Raw genomic sequence first — 16982 nt, forward strand, 5'->3', positions numbered from 1 at the left:
CATTTGAGAGGGAGGAAGGCACACTTCCATTGACCCTCAGTGTGCATTTTAGATCCATTTGGGGTAGACTGTTTTGTGTTGCTCCCTGATGCCTCTAGCACAAGGCCAAGGCCTCCATGTCTCATGTCTTTCTTTCTCCCCTTCTCTGCCATCCCTCTTCCACTCAGGGGAATAGTACAGCATCAACTCAGTCCATGCTTGTTAATCAACCACCTCCATATACCACATCCAGCAAAGCTCCCTGAGTGACTCACAGTCACAAACACCCAGGGCACTGATCTTTCCTCTGTGGCCTTCCAGGTTCTTCTGAGGACAATCTGAATTTAATACGCCTACCGCCAAGTGAAATTGGTGATTGGGAAAATGATGATAATGATGAGGATGATGAGGATGTTGATATCATCCAGGTAAGACCACCTTTCTTTGTCTTCTGAGGAAATGTTGGTTTTCTGATGTGAGAAACAAACTCACTAGTCCAAACCCAAAGAATGGACTCAGGGAGCTGAAAAATAGAAAAAGTGAGATTTTCTTTCCTTTTTTTTCTTTCTCTTTTTCTTTTTTTTTTTAAGAAAGAGTCTAGTTTAGTTGGCCAGGCTGCAGTGCAGTGGCGCAATCTCGGCTCTATCTCCTGGGCTCAATGAATTCTCCTGCCTCAGCCTCCTGAGTAGCTGGGATTACAGGCATGTGTCCCCATGCCTGGCTAATTTTTGTATTCTTAGTAGAGATGGTGTTTCAGCATGTTAGCCAGGCTGGTCTCGAACTCCTGACCTCAGTAATCTGCCCACCTCAGCTTCCCAAAGTGCTGGGATTACAGGCATGAGCCATCCCGCCTGGCCGAAAGTGAGACTTCTAATGACAGTGTTTCAAGATGCGGTATCTTATGGGCAGACACACCCAGCACAGTTTCCACAAGGAATTTATCCCCTAGTGTGCAGGCCCCTCCCCTGGTTCCTCATAGGCTGAGTATTATGAGGTCACGATCTTTCCAGGTGTTGCCTATTGATTTTTGGGGAGAGGCTTTAGGTATTTTTCTAGGGTTGTCTTACTGCATTTTGTTGCAGCCCACAATGCATTGCCGTCCTAGTCAGCTGTCGCTGGGCAGGCTGATAAGAGCAGACAAAGCGAGCTATTTTGCAGTCTAGTAAACTTTCATCTTAATCTTCTTTGGTTGAAGTGAGGGCAACGAAGCGGGGAGGAGGTGGGGCCAATAAGCAGGCATTGCCCTTCCAAGCAGGAGCCTGGCATATCCTATTTCTTCTGTCCTTTGCTGACCTAACCGGTACAAGACACTTTGTGTTAGAAATGGGCTACTGTGTACATTATTTCCCTCACCTGATTTCTTTCCTTCTCAATTAATTTTGATATAAAAATATGACAAGGCACATTACGTACAACATACACAATTCTCTTTGTGAGGATGGAGTTCGGTCTGAGTTTCTTTTCATCTGATACATGACACACTAGGATGTTTTTGAAGGACAGCATCCATCATCAACTGTACTGCAGAGGGATTTTCCTCCAAACCAATTTTTCTCCTTGGATTAGGCCTTGTGCATTTACCAAGTTAAATCACCTTCAGAGAAATTCTGTGGGAAAAGCTTTTGTCTTTTCCACACATGTCCTCTATGCTAGAATGTTTGGCCTTTGACCTTGACTCACCACTGTTTCACAAGTAGTTTTGTGAAATCATCAGGAGACTAACAGATCTGTGTAAGGGGTGCAGCAGAATTGATCTAATCCTCACGGCATCTTCTTTTGTCTCATTGCAGATTTTCCCATTGCCTGACCAAGGTATGTACCTTGAACTAACTCACTTTCTGAGAAACAAGCTTGCTGGCTTTAATATATAGAAACCTTAATCTGGGTTCCTGTTAAAAATATTGGGGGTTGGCCAGGCACGGTGGCTCAAGCCTGTAATCCCAGCACTTTGGGAGGCCGAGATGGGCAGATCACGAGGTCAGGAGATCGAGACCATCCTGGCTAACACGGTGAAACCCCATCTCTACTAAAAAAAAAAAATACAAAAAACTAGCCAGGCGTGGTGATGGGCACCTGTAGTCCCAGCTACTCGGGAGGCTGAGGCAGGAGATTGATGTGAACCCGGGAGGTGTAGCTTTCAGTGAGCTGAGATCTGGCCACTGCACTCCAGCCTGGGCGACAGAGCAAGACTCTGTCTCAAAAAAAAAAAAAAAAAAAAAAAAAAAAAATTGCGGGTGTGGTGAGAGCAAATGATTTTGCAAGTGTATAGCTATGAGCCAGAGGGGCTGTAGAAATGTGTGGGAACCCAGAGGACCAACTAGGAAATTTTGTGTGAGCCAGTGTGTCTTCACCTGGAGTAGGAGAAGTGAGCGCAGCTCTCACTGACTTATCCTGATGTTGGTGGGTCTAAACAGTGGATTCTGGAGACTCTCAGCAGGGAAGAGGATGCCTTTCCAGGTAGGTAAGAAGATTTCAGGTGGGGTCTAATAAAACAGCATTTCCAGGAACCTTCATGTTATACCTGCTGCTTGGCAGGGTTAGGGAGGGTGTAGAAAGAGAAAAAGAAAAGGCAAATATAAGTGAAGTTTGTTATTTTCAGAGTTTAATGTCATCATGGTGAGAAGTGTCATGTTTAAGGGCTTTTGAGTATCCTGTGTTTTCAATAACCTCTTCTTTATAATTTAAAGATGATTTTTCTAGAACACTTGCTCTTTGCTGCCTCTGCCACTGCAAAATTTCAAAACCTTTGGTTTAGGACAGAGTTCTGTCATAGGCAGTTACTTAATGCTGGAGACAAAATTCTTCTGTGATGTGCCCAGATGCATAGGAGAAATTAACCCTCACCTTATGAACTGTTAGGTTTCTTGGCAGCACACTTATTCGTCTGTTTTTCCTGCTTACCTCTGGTATCAAGAGCTCCTCTTGGGCATGAAAGACAGAATGAAAATGCACTCTGGGCTCACTGCAAAAGCTTCAGTATCTTGGAAATGGAGAGAGAAGCACAACCTTGAGCACACTGTCAGCATTCTGTCTTTATTTGAATGAGAACATGCAGTTTTACCATCGTTTGTGGAAAAGGCTGTCCTTTCCCCATTGTGTATTTTTGACACCTTTGTTGAAGATCAGTTTACTGTATATGTGTGCATTCAATTCTGGGCTCTCTGTATCTGTGAAACTTAACTTATGGGTGCCCCCTCGCTAGAACCATGCTGTCTGAATTTCTGCATTTTTCTGTATGTGTGGATTTCAATCTCATGAATGTGTATTCTCTAACACTATTTCTTTTTAAACATCATCATGGTTACTTGAGGCACATAAAATTCATTAAAATAGTAGGATTATCCTTTCCATTTCTGCACAGATGGCTGTTACCAGTTTGATAGTAATTGTTGTGAGTGTGTAGATCATGTGTGTAGTATTGTGTGTTAGTCAGGTTTGGTCTTCCTACCCATGAATACAGGATGCCTTTCCACTTATTTGTACCTTCTTTATTTTCTAGGATCTTCATGTTGACAGCTGGTAAGTTAGATTTAACATGACTGATAAAAATTTTTGATTTCTTATACCAATATTTAGTGTGTGTGTGTATATATATATATATATATGATGCCTATTCATTCATACTATATATATATATATATATATATAGAGAGAGAGAGAGAGAGAGAGAGAGATGTCTATTCATTCAGAATACTATATATATATATTTTGAGATGGAGCTTCGCTCTTCCTGCCCAGGCTGGAGTGCAATGGCGAGATCTTGGCTCACTGCAACCTCTGCCTCCCAGATTCAAGGGATTCTCCTGTCTCAACCTCCTGAGTAGCTGGGATTACAGGTGCTCACCAGCATGCCTGGCCAATTTTTTGTATTTTTAGTAGAGACAGGGTTTCACCATGTTGGCCAGGCTGGTCGTGAACTCTTGACATCAGGTCATCCGCCCACCTCAGCCTCCCAAAGTGCTGGAATTACAGGTGTGAGCCAGAGTGCTCAGCCAAAAAAATAATTTTTACGTAAGCTAGTTAACCAAAAACCACCCCCGTACTCATGAACATTTTTTCATGAATTCATTCATTTCTATTGGTATACATTTGCTCATTTCAGTAGATAATGTGTATTTGAACCTGGAAGCTTATCCTCATGGCAGAAAGTGTTCAGTGAACCTGATTCTGGGTTCCTGCTGGGAAAGAGGCTTGGGGTTCTCATGAAAGTGATTTTGCCAGTATAGAACTCTGGCCCGAGAAGCTGTAGGGGGGTTTGTCAACCCAGAAGAAAGATTAGGGGATCATGTATGAAGCAGCGTGGGGTGGGAGAATAGCCCATCATTCAGCTTCAGCTAAAGTAGGAGGAGTGGGTGAGTCACTCTGTCTAATGACTTATCCTGGTGTTTTTCTTTCTAAAGACTTAACGCTGGAGAGTATTAGTGATGAAGAGACTCATCCAGGTAGGGAACTACATGCCAGGAAAAATCCAATGGGAAAAGGTTCCCAGGAGCCCCCAGGTTATCCCTGATGATTGGGAGGAGGGGCTGAAGGAGGGAGTATGAAATCAGAAGGAAAATGGAAATACGTGTGAGGTCTGGCTTATTGTTTTCAGCTTCTTGGCATCATGGTAAGAACTGTCTCTATGGGCTTTGGGGGTGCCGCGTTCATGAGAGATTCTCTTTGCAGTCCACCTGCTCTTTTCCGCCTGTGGAACATCAGAGCCTTTGGTTTGGATTAGTCAGCACTCCTAGGGATTGTGCACAAGGGTGTAGGCTTAAGCACTGGGTGTCATCTGTGATGAAGGGAATCTGGGGGACACAGCTCTCTCACAGGCATTTCCTGGAACCTAGAGAAACAGTTCTGCTGTGTGCCAAGGGGAAATCGAGAGTCACCCTCTGAACTTTCAGGACTTGTTAGTGCATATTCATGTTTCTGTCCTCACTGTGCGCTCCTGGTTTAAAGGGATCTGCTGGGGTGGATGGTGGAGTGAATATTCATGCTGGGCTCACTGGTAAAACTCCAGTCTCCTTTGAAGGGAGGAGGAATGTTTGACCTTGAGCATATTTCCAGCCTCCAGTTCCAACCCAGTCACAGATTCTGAGATGAGGTTTCTTTCTCCCCAGTTCTCTAATTTTGGGCGAAGCCAATAGTTCCTTCCCACAAAAGATAGTATCACACTATTTCCTGTCTTCAGAACTTTGGCTGTGGTTTTGTTCTCTAAGTTGATATTCATCGCTTAAGTTCTGGACTTTTTCTTTTGTTATTTTTTTCTCTGAGACAAAATCTCGCTCTCTCGCCCAGGCTGGAGTGCAGTGGTGTGATCTCGGCTCACTGCAAGCTCTGCCTTCTGGGTTCATGCCATTCTTCTGCCTCAGCCTCCCGAGTAGCTGGGACTACAGGTGCCTACCACCACGCTTGGCTAATTTTTTTTTTTTTTTTTTTTTTTTTGAGACGGAGTCTTGCTCTGTCACCCGGGCTGGAGTGCAGTGGCCAGATCTCAGCTCACTGCAAGCTCCGCCTCCCGGGTTCACGCCATTCTCCTGCCTCAGCCTCCCGAGTAGCTGGGACTACAGGTGCCCGCCACCTCGCCCGGCTAGTTTTTTGTATTTTTAGTAGAGACGGGGTTTCACTGTGTTAGCCAGGATGGTCTCGATCTCCTGACCTTGTGATCCGCCCGTCTCGGCCTCCCAAAGTGCTGGGATTACAGGCTTGAGCCACCGCGCCCGGCCAATTTTTTGTATTTTTGATAGAGACAGGGTTTCACCATGCTGGCCAGGCTGGTCGTGAACTCTTGACATCAGGTCATCCGCCCACCTCAGCCTCCCAAAGTGCTGGAATTACAGGTGTGAGCCAGAGTGCTCAGCCAAAAAAATAATTTTTACGTAAGCTAGTTAACCAAAAACCACCCCCGTACTCATGAACATTTTTTCATGAATGCATTCATTTCTATTGGTATACATTTGCTCATTTCAGTAGATAATGTGTATTTGAACCTGGAAGCTTATCCTCATAGCAGAAAGTGTTCAGAGTCATGTCTCTCAGCTTCACTGGTGTAGGTAGAGCAGGCTGTGTGAGATTGGCCTGTTTGAATGAAGCCTGATTTTTAGGGAATCTCCTCAGGGAGAGTCACACAGGAGGTGCTGGGGCGCCTGATCACAGGGGTCCAAAAGGGTGTGCAGAAGTGGTTCCAGAAGAAGACTTACAAAGAGGAAATCATGAGTCTTTTTAATTGCGGCATTTTAACATTGAATTTTTAAATGATCTCTATGAAAAAGAATGTGTGATTAATAGAATAGAGTAATTGAGTCCATTTCACCATAAAATTGGCTTTTAATCAAGTAATAAATCCTTTAAAACAGATGCTAAATGTAGTACCAGTATAATTAGATCCTAGTGTACTGAAGAGGTCTTGGATAAGCTAAGAAAATGCTGTTTGCTTTGAAGAGTTTCAAAACATTTGAGAGGGAGAAAGGCACTCTTCCACTGACCCTCAGTATGCATTTTGGATCCATTTGGGGTTGTCTGTTTTGTGTTGCTGCCTGATGCCTCTAGTACGAGGCCAACGCCTTCATGTCTCGTGTCTTTCCTGCTCCCCTTCTCTGCCATCCCTCTCCCACTCAGGGGAATAGCCCAGCATCAACTCAGTTCATGCTTGTCAACCACCTCCATATACCACATCCAGCAAAGCTCCCTGAGTGACTCAGAGTCCTCTGAGTCCTTCCAGCTTGGCCTGAGGATGGCCTGGTTTTAAGAGGCTCACCACAATGCAAAGATGAAGAAGAAAAAGAAGATGATGATGATAATAATGATGCCCACGTAAGACTCCCCTTTTTTGTCTTTTACAGCAATGTTGTTTTCCTGATTGCTTTACTTCTCAATTAATTTTGATATGAAAATCTGGCAATGCACATTATGTACACTGTATACACTATTCTCTTTGTGGGGCTGGAATTCAGTGGGCGTGTGTTCCCAACTGATACATGGTCTGCTAGCGTGCTTTTCAATGACAGCCTCCAGTATCAACTGGAATACTGAGGCATTTTCTACAATACCACTTTTCCTCCTTGGATTAAGCATTGTGCATTTGAATATAAAATTAAAGGTAAATTCTGTGAATTAAGGTATTATTTTTCTATAGCTATCCTCTGTGCTAGGCTTTGGGGACTTTGATCTATGGTTCAATCGCTGTACCACCTTCTGGATTTTTATCGTTGTCCAGAGAATAACAGATCTGTGTGAAGTGCACAGCAGAATCTGATTCTCACGATGTTTTCTTTTATATAATTGCAGGGAACAGCTTGGAAAGAAAATGGTATGTACCATGAAATAACTCACTTCCTGAGGGAAAAACTTGCTGGCTTCAGTGTATAGAAACCTGATTCTGGGTTCCTGCTGGGAAAGAGGCTTGGGGTTCTCATGAAAGTGATTTTGCCAGTATAGAACTCTGGCCCGAGAAGCTGCAGGGAGGTTTGTCAACCCAGAAGAAAGATTAGGGGATCATGTATGAAGCAGCGTGGGGTGGGAGAATAGCCCATCATTCAGCTTCAGCTAAAGTAGGAGGAGTGGGTGAGTCACTCTGTCTAATGACTTATCCTGGTGTTTTTCTTTCTAAAGACTTGACGCTGGAGAGTATAAGTGACAAGAAGACTCATCCAGTTAGGGAGCTACGTGCCAGGAAAAACCCAATGGGAAAAGGTTCCCAGGAGCCTCCAGGTTATCCCTGCTGATTGGGAGGAGGGGCTGAAGGGGGGGGGGGTATGAAATCAGAAAGAAAATGGAAATACGTGTGAGGTCTGGCTTGTTGTTTTCAGAGTTTCTTGGCATCATGGTAAGAACTGTCTCTATGGGCTATGGGGGTGCCGCGTTCATGAGAGATTCTCTTTGCAGTCCACCTGCTCTTTTCTGCCTGTGGAACATCAGAACCTTTGGTTTGGATTAGTCAGCACTCCTTGGGATTGTGCACAAGGGGTGTTGGCTTAAGCACTGGGTGTCATCTGTGATGAAGGGAATCTGGGGGACACAGCTCTCTCACAGGCATTTCCTGGAACCTAGAGAAACAGTTCTTCTGCTGTGTGCCAAGGGGAAATCGAGAATCACCCTCTGAACTTTTAGGACTTGTTAGTGCACGTTCATGTTTCTGTCCTCACTGTGCGCTCCTGGATTAAAGGGATCTCCTGGGGTGGATGGCGGAGTGAATATTCATGCTGGGCTCACTGATAAAACTCCAGTCTCCTTTGAAGGGAGGAGGAATGTTCGACCTTGAGCACATTTCCATCCTCCATTTCCCAACCCAATCACAGATTCTGAGATGAGGTTTCTTTCTCCCTAGTTCTCTAATTTTTGGGGAAGCCAAGAGTTCCTTCCCGCAAAAGATAGTATCACACTATTTCCTGTCTTCAAAAATTTGGCTTTGGTTTTGGCTTTTGAGATGATATTCATCACTAAAGTTCTAGACCTTTTTTTTTTAGCCAGAGCTCTCTGTATCTGTGATACTTATGGGTGCCCCCAAGCTAGGAGCATGCTATATGAATTTTTCTTTTTTCTTTTTTTTTGGTAGATTTCAATCTCATGAATGTGCATCCTCTAACACTATTCCTTTTCAAAGTCACCATGGTTATTTGAGGCATATGTAAATTATTTAAATCTTAGGATTATCTTTTGCATTTCTGCACAGATGGCTGTTACCAGTTTCATAGCAGTTGTTGTGAGTCTGTAGATCATGTGTGTAGTATTGTGTCAGGTTTAGTCTTCCTATCCATGAATACAGGATTCCTCTCAACTGCTTTGCCCCTTCTTTACTTTCTAGAATCTTTATGTTGACAGCTCATAAGGTAGATTTAACATGACTAATAAAAATTTGTGATTTTTTAATATTTTTTGGGCGGAGTCTTGCTCTGTCATTAGACAGGGTGCAGTAACATGATCTCCACTCACTGCAACCTCTGCCTTGTAGGTTCAACTGATTCTCCTGCCTTAGCCTCCCTAGTAGCTGGGACTACAGGCGTGTGCCATCACCCCCAGCTAGTTTTTTTATTTTTAGTAGAGACATGGATTTACCATGTTGGCTAGAATGATCTCCATCTCTTGACCCCGTGATCTGCCTACCTCGGCCTCCCAAAGTGCTGGAATAACAGGCATGAGCCACCGCACCCGGCCAAATTTGTGATTTTTTTATACCACTATTTTGTATATCTCAATGAAGTGGCATCAAATAAAATTTTTTTTTTTTGTAAGCTAGTTAACCAAAAAAATCACCCCTGTCCGCATGGGCATTTTTTCCTGAATTTGTCCATTTCTATTGGTATACATTTCCTCATTTCAGTAAACAGTGTATATTTGAACCTGGACACTTATCCTCATGGCAGAAAGTGTTCAGAGTCATGTCTCTCAGCTTCATTGGTGTAGGTAGAGCAGGCTCTATGAGCTTGGCCTGTTTGAATGACACCTGATCTTTAGGGACTCTCCTCAGGGAGAGTGACACAGGAGCTGCTGAAGCCCCTGATTACAGGAGCCCAATAGGTTTTGTGCACACACCCTGGTTCCAGAAAAAGACTTGCAAAGAGGAAATGATGACTAGTTTTAATTGTAGCACATTAATATTTAATTTTTTAAACAATTTCTATGAAAAAGAGTGTGTGCTTAATAGAATAGAGTAATTTGGGTAAAACTGAGTCCATTTCATTAATAGGCTTTTAATCAAGTAACAATTTTTTTAAACAGATGCTAAATGTAGTACCAGCGTAATTGGATCCTAGTGTACTGACAGTGTCTTGAATATGTTAAGAAAATGCTGTTCATTTCGAAGAGTTTCAAAACATTTGAGAGGGAGGAAGGCACTCTTCCATTGACCCTCAGTGTGCATTTTAGTTTCATTTTGGGTTGACTCTTCTCTGTTGCTGTCTGATGCCTCTAGAGTGTAAGGCAAAGATCTCCATGTCTCATGTCTTTCCTGCTCCCCTTCTCTGCCCTGTACCACTCAGGGGAATAGCCCAGCATCAACTCAGTCCATGCTTGTTAATCAACCTCCATACACCACATCCAGCAAAGCTCCCTGAGTGACTCACAGTCACCAACCACCAGTGAACTGATCTTTCCTCTGTGTCCTTCCAGCTTGGCCTGGGGACTACCTGTATGCAAGATACGCACTAGGAGATGCGTATGAAGATGAAGATGATGATGCTGCTGATTGTGATGATGATGTCCATGTAAGATCCCCTTTTTTGGTCTCCTGTAGCAATGTTGCTTTCCTGATTCCTTCACTTCTCAATTAATTTTGATATGAAAATCTGGCAATGTGCATTATGTACACTGTACCCTGTTCTCTTTGTGGAGCTGGAATTCAGTAGGAGTGTCTTCCCACCTTGTATGTGGTACACTAGAGTGCTTTTCAGTGACAGCCTCCATTATCAACTGGAATGCTGAGGCATTTTCCACAGCACCAGTTTTCCTCCTTGGATTAAGCATGTGCATTTGCATATAAAATTAAAGGTAAATTCTGTGAATAAGGGTATTATTTTTCTATAGCTATCCTCTGTGCTAGTCTTTGGGGATTTTGATCTATGGCTCAATCACTGTACCACCTTCTGGGTTTTTCTTGTTGTCCAGAGAATAACAGATCTGTGTGAAGTGCACAGCACAATCTGATTCTCATAATGTTTTCTTTTATATAATTGCAGGGAACAGCTTGGAGAGAAAACGGTATATACCATGAAATAACTCACTTCCTGAGGGAAAAACTTGCTAGCGTCAGTGTATAGGAACTTGATTCTGGGTTCCTACTGGGAAACGGGATTGGGGTTCTCGTGAAAGTGATTTTGCTGGTATAGAACTCTGGCCCGAGAAGGTGTAGGAAGGTTTTTCCACCCAGAAGAAAGATTAGGGGATCATGTATGAAGCAGCGTGGGGTGGGAGAATAGCCCATCCTTCAGCTTCAGCTAAAGTAGGAGGAGTGGGCGAGTCACTCTCTCTAATGACTTATTCTGGTGTTTTTCTTTCTAAAGACTAGACGCTGGAGAGTATTAGTGACGAGGAGACTCATCCAGTTAGGGAGCTGTGTGCCAGGAAAAACCCAATGGGAAAAGGTTCCCAGGAGCCTCCAGGTTATCCCTGCTGATTGGGAGGAGGGGCTGAAGGGGGGTGGGTATGAAATCAGAAAGAAAATGGAAATACGTGTGAGGTCTGGCTTGTTGTTTTCAGAGTTTCTTGGTATCATGGTAAGAACTGTCTCTATGGGCTATGGGGGTGCCGCTTTCATGAGAGATTCTCTTTGCAGTCCACCTGCTCTTTTCTGCCTGTGGAACATCAGAACCTTTGGTTTGGATTAGTCAGCACTCCTTGGGATTGTGCACAAGGGGTGTAGGCTTAAGCACTGGGTGTCATCTGTGATGAAGGGAATCTGGGGGACACAGCTCTCTCACAGGCATATCCTGGAACCTAGAGAAACAGTTCTTCTGCTGTGTGCCAAGGGGAAATCGAGAATCACCCTCTGAACTTTTAGGACTTGTTAGTGCACGTTCATGTTTCTGTCCTCACTGTGCACTCCTGTTTTAAAAGGATCTCCTGGGGTGGATGGGGGGGTGAATATTCACGCTGGGCTCACTGATAAAACTCCAGTCTGCTTTGAAGGGAGGAGGAATGTTTGACCTTGAGCACATTTCCAGCCTCCATTTCCCAACCCAATCACAGATTCTGAGATGAGGTTTCTTTCTCCCCAGTTCTCTAATTTTTGGGGAAGCCAAGAGTTCCTTCCCACAAAAGACAGTATCACACTATTTCCTGTCTTCAAAAATTTGGCTTTGGTTTTGGCTTTTGAGATGATATTCATCACTAAAGTTCTAGACCTTTTTTTTTTTGAGCCGGAGTCTTGCTCTGTCGCCCAGGCTGGAGTGCAGTGGTGCGATCTCAGCTCACTGGAAGCTCCGCCTCCCAGGATCACACCATTCTCCTGCCTCAGCCTCCCGAGCAGTTGGGACTACAGGCATCCACTAACATGCCTGGCCAATTTTTTATATTTTTGATAGAGACAGGGTTTCACCATGTTGGCCAGGCTGGTCATGAACTCCTGACCTCAGGCAATCTGCCTGCCTCGGCCTCCCAAAGTGATCAGATTATAGGCATGAGCCACCGTGCCTGGCCAGAGTTATTTTTAATATAATTGTGGCTGTCTCAAGTAATGTTGCTTTGAGTATTTTTTCAGTGGTTTTGGAATAACACAAGCACTCACTTCTGCCGAGTACACTGTTAGAAGGGGGTATAGCTTTCATTGTCATAGATAATGCAAAACTTTTTCCAAAATGATGACACCAATTCATGCTCCTTTCACAGCATACGTGAGTAGCCATTTCTCCAAATCCTCGTCGACTCTTTGTTTTATCTCTTTCTAAAAACCATCACTTTGTTTAGTCTTTCATTTGTATAACATATTGCTTAAAATGTTTACCAAAAAGAAATGTTGTTTGACTCTAATGATGCAGCGCAGTAGGTTTGTTTACACCGCCTCACCACAGACACGTAAGTAATGCATTGCTCCAACATTCTAACAGCTACGACTTTACTAGGCAAAAGGAAATTTTCAGCTTTGTTATAATCTTACGGGACCACTGTCATACATGTGGTATGTCATTGACCAAAATGTCATTCTGCCACATATGGCTGTAGTTAATAAGCAGGTGCTTAAGTTATAAGAATGCAAATAATAACAGATATAAATTGAGTACCAGATATTATATGGACACTTCTCTGTCTTGCCTCCTTGAAGTGTCACAATCACTTTGAGACAGAATTAGTTTTGTTATAGTCATTATACAGATGAGGAATGTGAGTCTCAGCTAAGTAAATTACTCATGAGACACACCATGAGTTGGATCTCTTTAACACCAAAGGCTAGTCTATGAACTAACATGCTACACTGCCTGTAGTGGCAAAGTAGACTTACCATAAAATGAAATGTGCTTCCACAGCTGGGCATGTGAGCTTAGTAAGCGCTGGTGTTACCCATTGCTCCATGGCTCAGAAATTGGTCTTGCTTAAACTCGGATGGAGAGGCTCTTGGTTCAGGGACTGAAAAGTTACAGGTTATATGAGTGCAATTGAAGGATTATGCTTCCGTAGAGCATGTGGTTGTTCTCATGGAATGAGAACAGAGAGAATCAAAGAGAATCACCCAGAGCAATTCTCTGTCTCAAAAAAAAACATTGCCCATCTAATAGGTTAAAAATTAGATACAGTCAACCACACTGGTCTAAAATGTGCTTTTAGACAGTGATGGGAAAGAAGAAAAAAAATTAAAATAGTTGATGTGCTCTATATGGGAGTCTGAGATAAACTGCTGTTAAATAGAATTTTATATGAAGTTCTTTAGGCAATAAGTAAAAATGGAAGGGAAACCTGATGGCAGAGAGCAGCCAGGACCACAGTTGCCTGTGGATGCAGAGACTGTGGTGGAGCCTGGAATGCACCAAAGACCACGAGTCCCTGTGGGCAGTCAGTTCAGTGACAGCACTGCTCATTTTCTGATCGGAAGGCACCCCAGTAGCACATGGAGAGAACAGGGAGGCCTAAGATGAGTCCGGGCCATGGAAGGTCTCCAATGAGGGGATCTTGGAAGATGTGAAAAGCATCCTGGAGGGGGAGGTAGCCCTGCAGCTTAGCGGTCCAGTTTCCCTCACTGATCTGACTTGGTATGGCATAGAGGGGCTCACACAGCAGCCCCCAGTGTCCTCCCACTTCCCTAAAGGCTTAAACACACCATGACGTGGATCAGTTTCTTAAAGAGCACAAGAGCACATTACTGAACAACCGGAATTGCAGAGAAGTGGCCTCGTTTCCTGAAAGTGTTTCAGGGAGGGGGAGGTGGTGAGGCTCCACTGGGGAAATGCTCATGACCGAAGAAAGATGAAGTCTAAGGATTGGCGGTTGGGCTCAGCCACATGGAGACCACGTGGTACCCTACAAGAGCAATCTGGTGGTGTGGTACTGGGGAGGGGAGAGGGCCAGGACCACAGAGCCTGTGCAGGGATTCAGTACCAGAGGGCTCCTCAGAACAGGCACAGGAGATGGTCTATAAGGACTTGTCCCACTCCAGTGAGGGCATGAGCGGCAGAGAGGGAGGAAAGCAGCCCCACGTAGGAGGATACCTAGCGTGGGGAAGCAGGTCTCAGAAGAGCTAGGTTTCAGTCTAAGAAAGGAAAGAATGTTCCAGGGAGAGGGCGAGGCCCTGGGGCCTCCAGAGGGCTTGGAAAAAAGGTTTCAGCAGACGGGATCAGAAAAGGAGTATTCAGGGCCTTGAGGGGGAGGTGAGCTGAGCTTCTTGTAGACCCTGATGCAAACAGGGATGAAGGACATGATATTAGTCCTGATTCTGAGGCAGAGAGTGGTGAGGAGGCTGTGAGTTTGGGAAAGTGAAGGAAGGGCCTGGCTGGGAGAAGGTGGTGCTCTGGGCCCTCTACAGTCCTTCCAGGGAAGGTCAGAGCCCAGAGAGGCCCAGGGCTCCCTCCTGACACCTGCACAAACAGATGTGCCTCTGGTCAGGGGGTGCTCTATAGACTGCTGTGGGGGTGAGGGAGCAGCTTCTCCTGGGCATAGGACCCCAGGAACCTGCAGGATGCAGGACTCCAGGCCCCCTCAGATGCCTGCTGGTGTGTCTCCTCTGAGGGACTGTAAATTAGCTTCTTGGGTACCCACAATGTACAAAGCACTTGTTTTCAGTATGATGTACCTGGCACTGCCAAAATCATACCCATTTATGATAGGCACAACTACTATCCCCACTGTAGAGCTAGGAAAACTGAGGCACTGAGCAGTTAATCAACTTGCCCCAGGCTCCATAGATAAACAGTCGGTGTAGAGCTGGGGTCTCAACACAGCAGGCTTCCTCCATAGTGTGGGCTTATAGCCACTGGCTGTCCCACTGCCCTTGTCCAGCCTTGGCTGTCTGGGGTGGCAGTTTGTGCCTTTGGGCTACAGTTGAACTACCAGTTGCCTCTTCCAAGTTGGCTCCCATACCTCTCCCAGCAGCAGCTTCTTAAATCCCAGAAGCTGAAATGGTGTGGTAAATGGGCCTTGGAGTATGGAGGCAAGAGTGTGGTGCTCAGGACTTCTAGGACCCAACACAGGCTGTGTTCCTGGCCCTCCCCTTGTAACAGAGGCACCTCTGTCCCTGGCTAATGAGTTCCCGCATCTCTAATTTCTCCTCAGCCTGGACTGTAGAGGTGGGAGCCCAGGAGATGCTGGTGTGGAGGCTGCTTAGTGGGATGACGTCACAGTGCACAAAGCTGGGAGCCTGCACTCACTGAAAAGGGGTTGTCTCTTCTTCATCCAGGGTGAAGCCCTTCTAGGAGCTGACCAGGGTGCTGACTCAAAGGGAAGGCCAGCACGTGCTGCAGGAACATCTGAGGGAGACTCAAGCTCTGCGGTCAGGCATTTTGCTTGGCTTGGCGTAAAGAAGTGATGGAGACTTTCCTGTGATTCCTAGGCTCCCCTCCTGGACAGCACCAGGAATGGGCCTTCGAGGTGGCTGGGCTTCAGGCCAGCCTGGCGGCGTGCTTGGGTGACTTGGGAGAAGGTAGCTGTTTGCTGGGAAGATCTTAAGGAGGAAACCAGAACCTCTCTCTGTCCCAAGCTCTCATCCCTGGGGGAGCCTGTTAGGACAGAGTTCATCCTCAGTCAAAAGAAAGTGCATCTGGTTTCACATTTTACCTTCCTTCCTGCCACCCAGAATGGGAGCAGGCAAACCTGCCTGAGGAGAGCCACACCCAGCCACACCCCATGGGTCAATCACTGGAGCTTCTGAAACCTGGGTGGTGCCTGGTACAGCTGGGTTCCTTCCTTCCCCCAGCCCAAGTTCCTGCCCCCAGCTTTGTCCCTGGAGGTCTCAATCCTACTCTCTACATTCTGAGGGGAACTCTTGGCCCCAGCAGAGAGCAAAACTCCAAGTGCACCTCCCATACACCCCCCAGCGCTGGGTTCGGCCTGTACCATCCGGGACCTGGTGCTTCTGGGCCTGGAATTTTGCCTTTGGCAAGAGAGTGAGAAGAGACGTGACTGCTCCAGGAACGGAAAGTGCCATTCCGACTTGAAATAAAGAGACTGAGCGCATTGATTCAGGTGCAGAGGTGGCTGATCAGATCTGACTCGAGGGGCTCAGGGTTTCCACTCAATGCCATCGATGGTGATGTGGGTCGCCTGCCGTAAGGCCTCACCCTCGTAAGCCTTGCTGTCAGAGTCCTCCAGGACACAGAAGGTGTGCATTGGGCCTGCAGGACCTTCCAGCCCTCGGGGGCCTCTGGCAGCGAGGTGAAGGTCTTGGTGGCCTTCAGGCACACCCTGCCCATGGGTGAGTGTAGCGCCTTCAGGAGCAGGCCGATGGCTTGTGTGTCCAGGGACACATACTTCTCGGCAGGCCACCAACACAGGGCATTCCTAACAGGCTGAAAGGGTCTCTTCTCACCCCCTCGCACCCTAGCCCTCTTTTTTTTTTTTTTTTTTTTTTTTTTTTTTTTTTTTTTTTTTTGAGACGGAGTCTGGCTCTGTCGCCCAGGCTGGAGTGCAGTGGCCGGACCTCAGCTCACTGCAAGCTCCGCCTCCCGGGTTTACGCCATTCTCCTGCCTCAGCCTCCCGAGTAGCTGGGACTACAAGCGCCCACCACCTCGCCCGGCTAGTTTTTTATATTTTTTTAGTAGAGACGGGGTTTCACCGGGTTAGCCAGGATGGTCTCGATCTCCTGACCTTGTGATCCGCCCGTCTCGGCCTCCCAAAGTGCTGGGATTACAGGCTTGAGCCACCGCGCCCGGCCTTCTAGCCCTCTTTTGACCCTTGTGCCTGCAGTCTCAGGGGAGGTGCCACCCCGTCCCCCTGCTGCAGGGATTCCCTGACGCATTCATGCAGCAAGACGCTGAGGCAAGAGCTGGGTTTCCCACCTCAGCACTCTTTTGAGCCAGGTAATTCTCAACTTGGGGCCCAAGTTCCCCTGCTGTGACCTTTGGGGATGACGCAGAAAATGACGGCAAGGATGGTGGTCACA

General features: G+C 46.0%; 1 protein-coding gene across 6 annotated transcripts in view; it reads left to right on the forward strand.

The window, feature by feature from the left end:
- LOC115892019 (aspartate-rich protein 1-like) overlaps positions 1-16060 on the forward strand; it is a 33306-nt gene extending 17246 nt beyond the window's left edge. Inside the window, exons 8-17 of one of the 6 annotated variants that reach the window (XM_030915011.1) lie at positions 301-407; positions 1770-1791; positions 3479-3498; positions 4380-4421; positions 6583-6777; positions 7252-7273; positions 7576-7674; positions 10072-10166; positions 10638-10659; positions 15281-16060. In XM_030915011.1, coding sequence (XP_030770871.1) covers positions 301-407; positions 1770-1791; positions 3479-3492 — 143 coding nt within the window. In that variant the 3' untranslated portion in view covers positions 3493-3498; positions 4380-4421; positions 6583-6777; ... (3 more) ...; positions 10638-10659; positions 15281-16060. Of the gene's footprint in view, positions 1-300; positions 408-1769; positions 1792-3478; positions 3499-3717; positions 3767-4379; positions 4422-6582; positions 6778-7251; positions 7274-7575; positions 7675-10071; positions 10167-10637; positions 10660-15280 lie in introns of those variants that run through there. The other 5 variants (XM_030915010.1, XM_030915012.1, XM_030915014.1 and 2 more) reach the window with 5 other exon arrangements.
- The last annotated feature ends 922 nt before the right edge of the window (positions 16061-16982 follow it).

Source organism: Rhinopithecus roxellana, chromosome 13, assembly GCF_007565055.1.
Source record: "Rhinopithecus roxellana isolate Shanxi Qingling chromosome 13, ASM756505v1, whole genome shotgun sequence".
NCBI classification, from domain to species: domain Eukaryota; kingdom Metazoa; phylum Chordata; class Mammalia; order Primates; family Cercopithecidae; genus Rhinopithecus; species Rhinopithecus roxellana.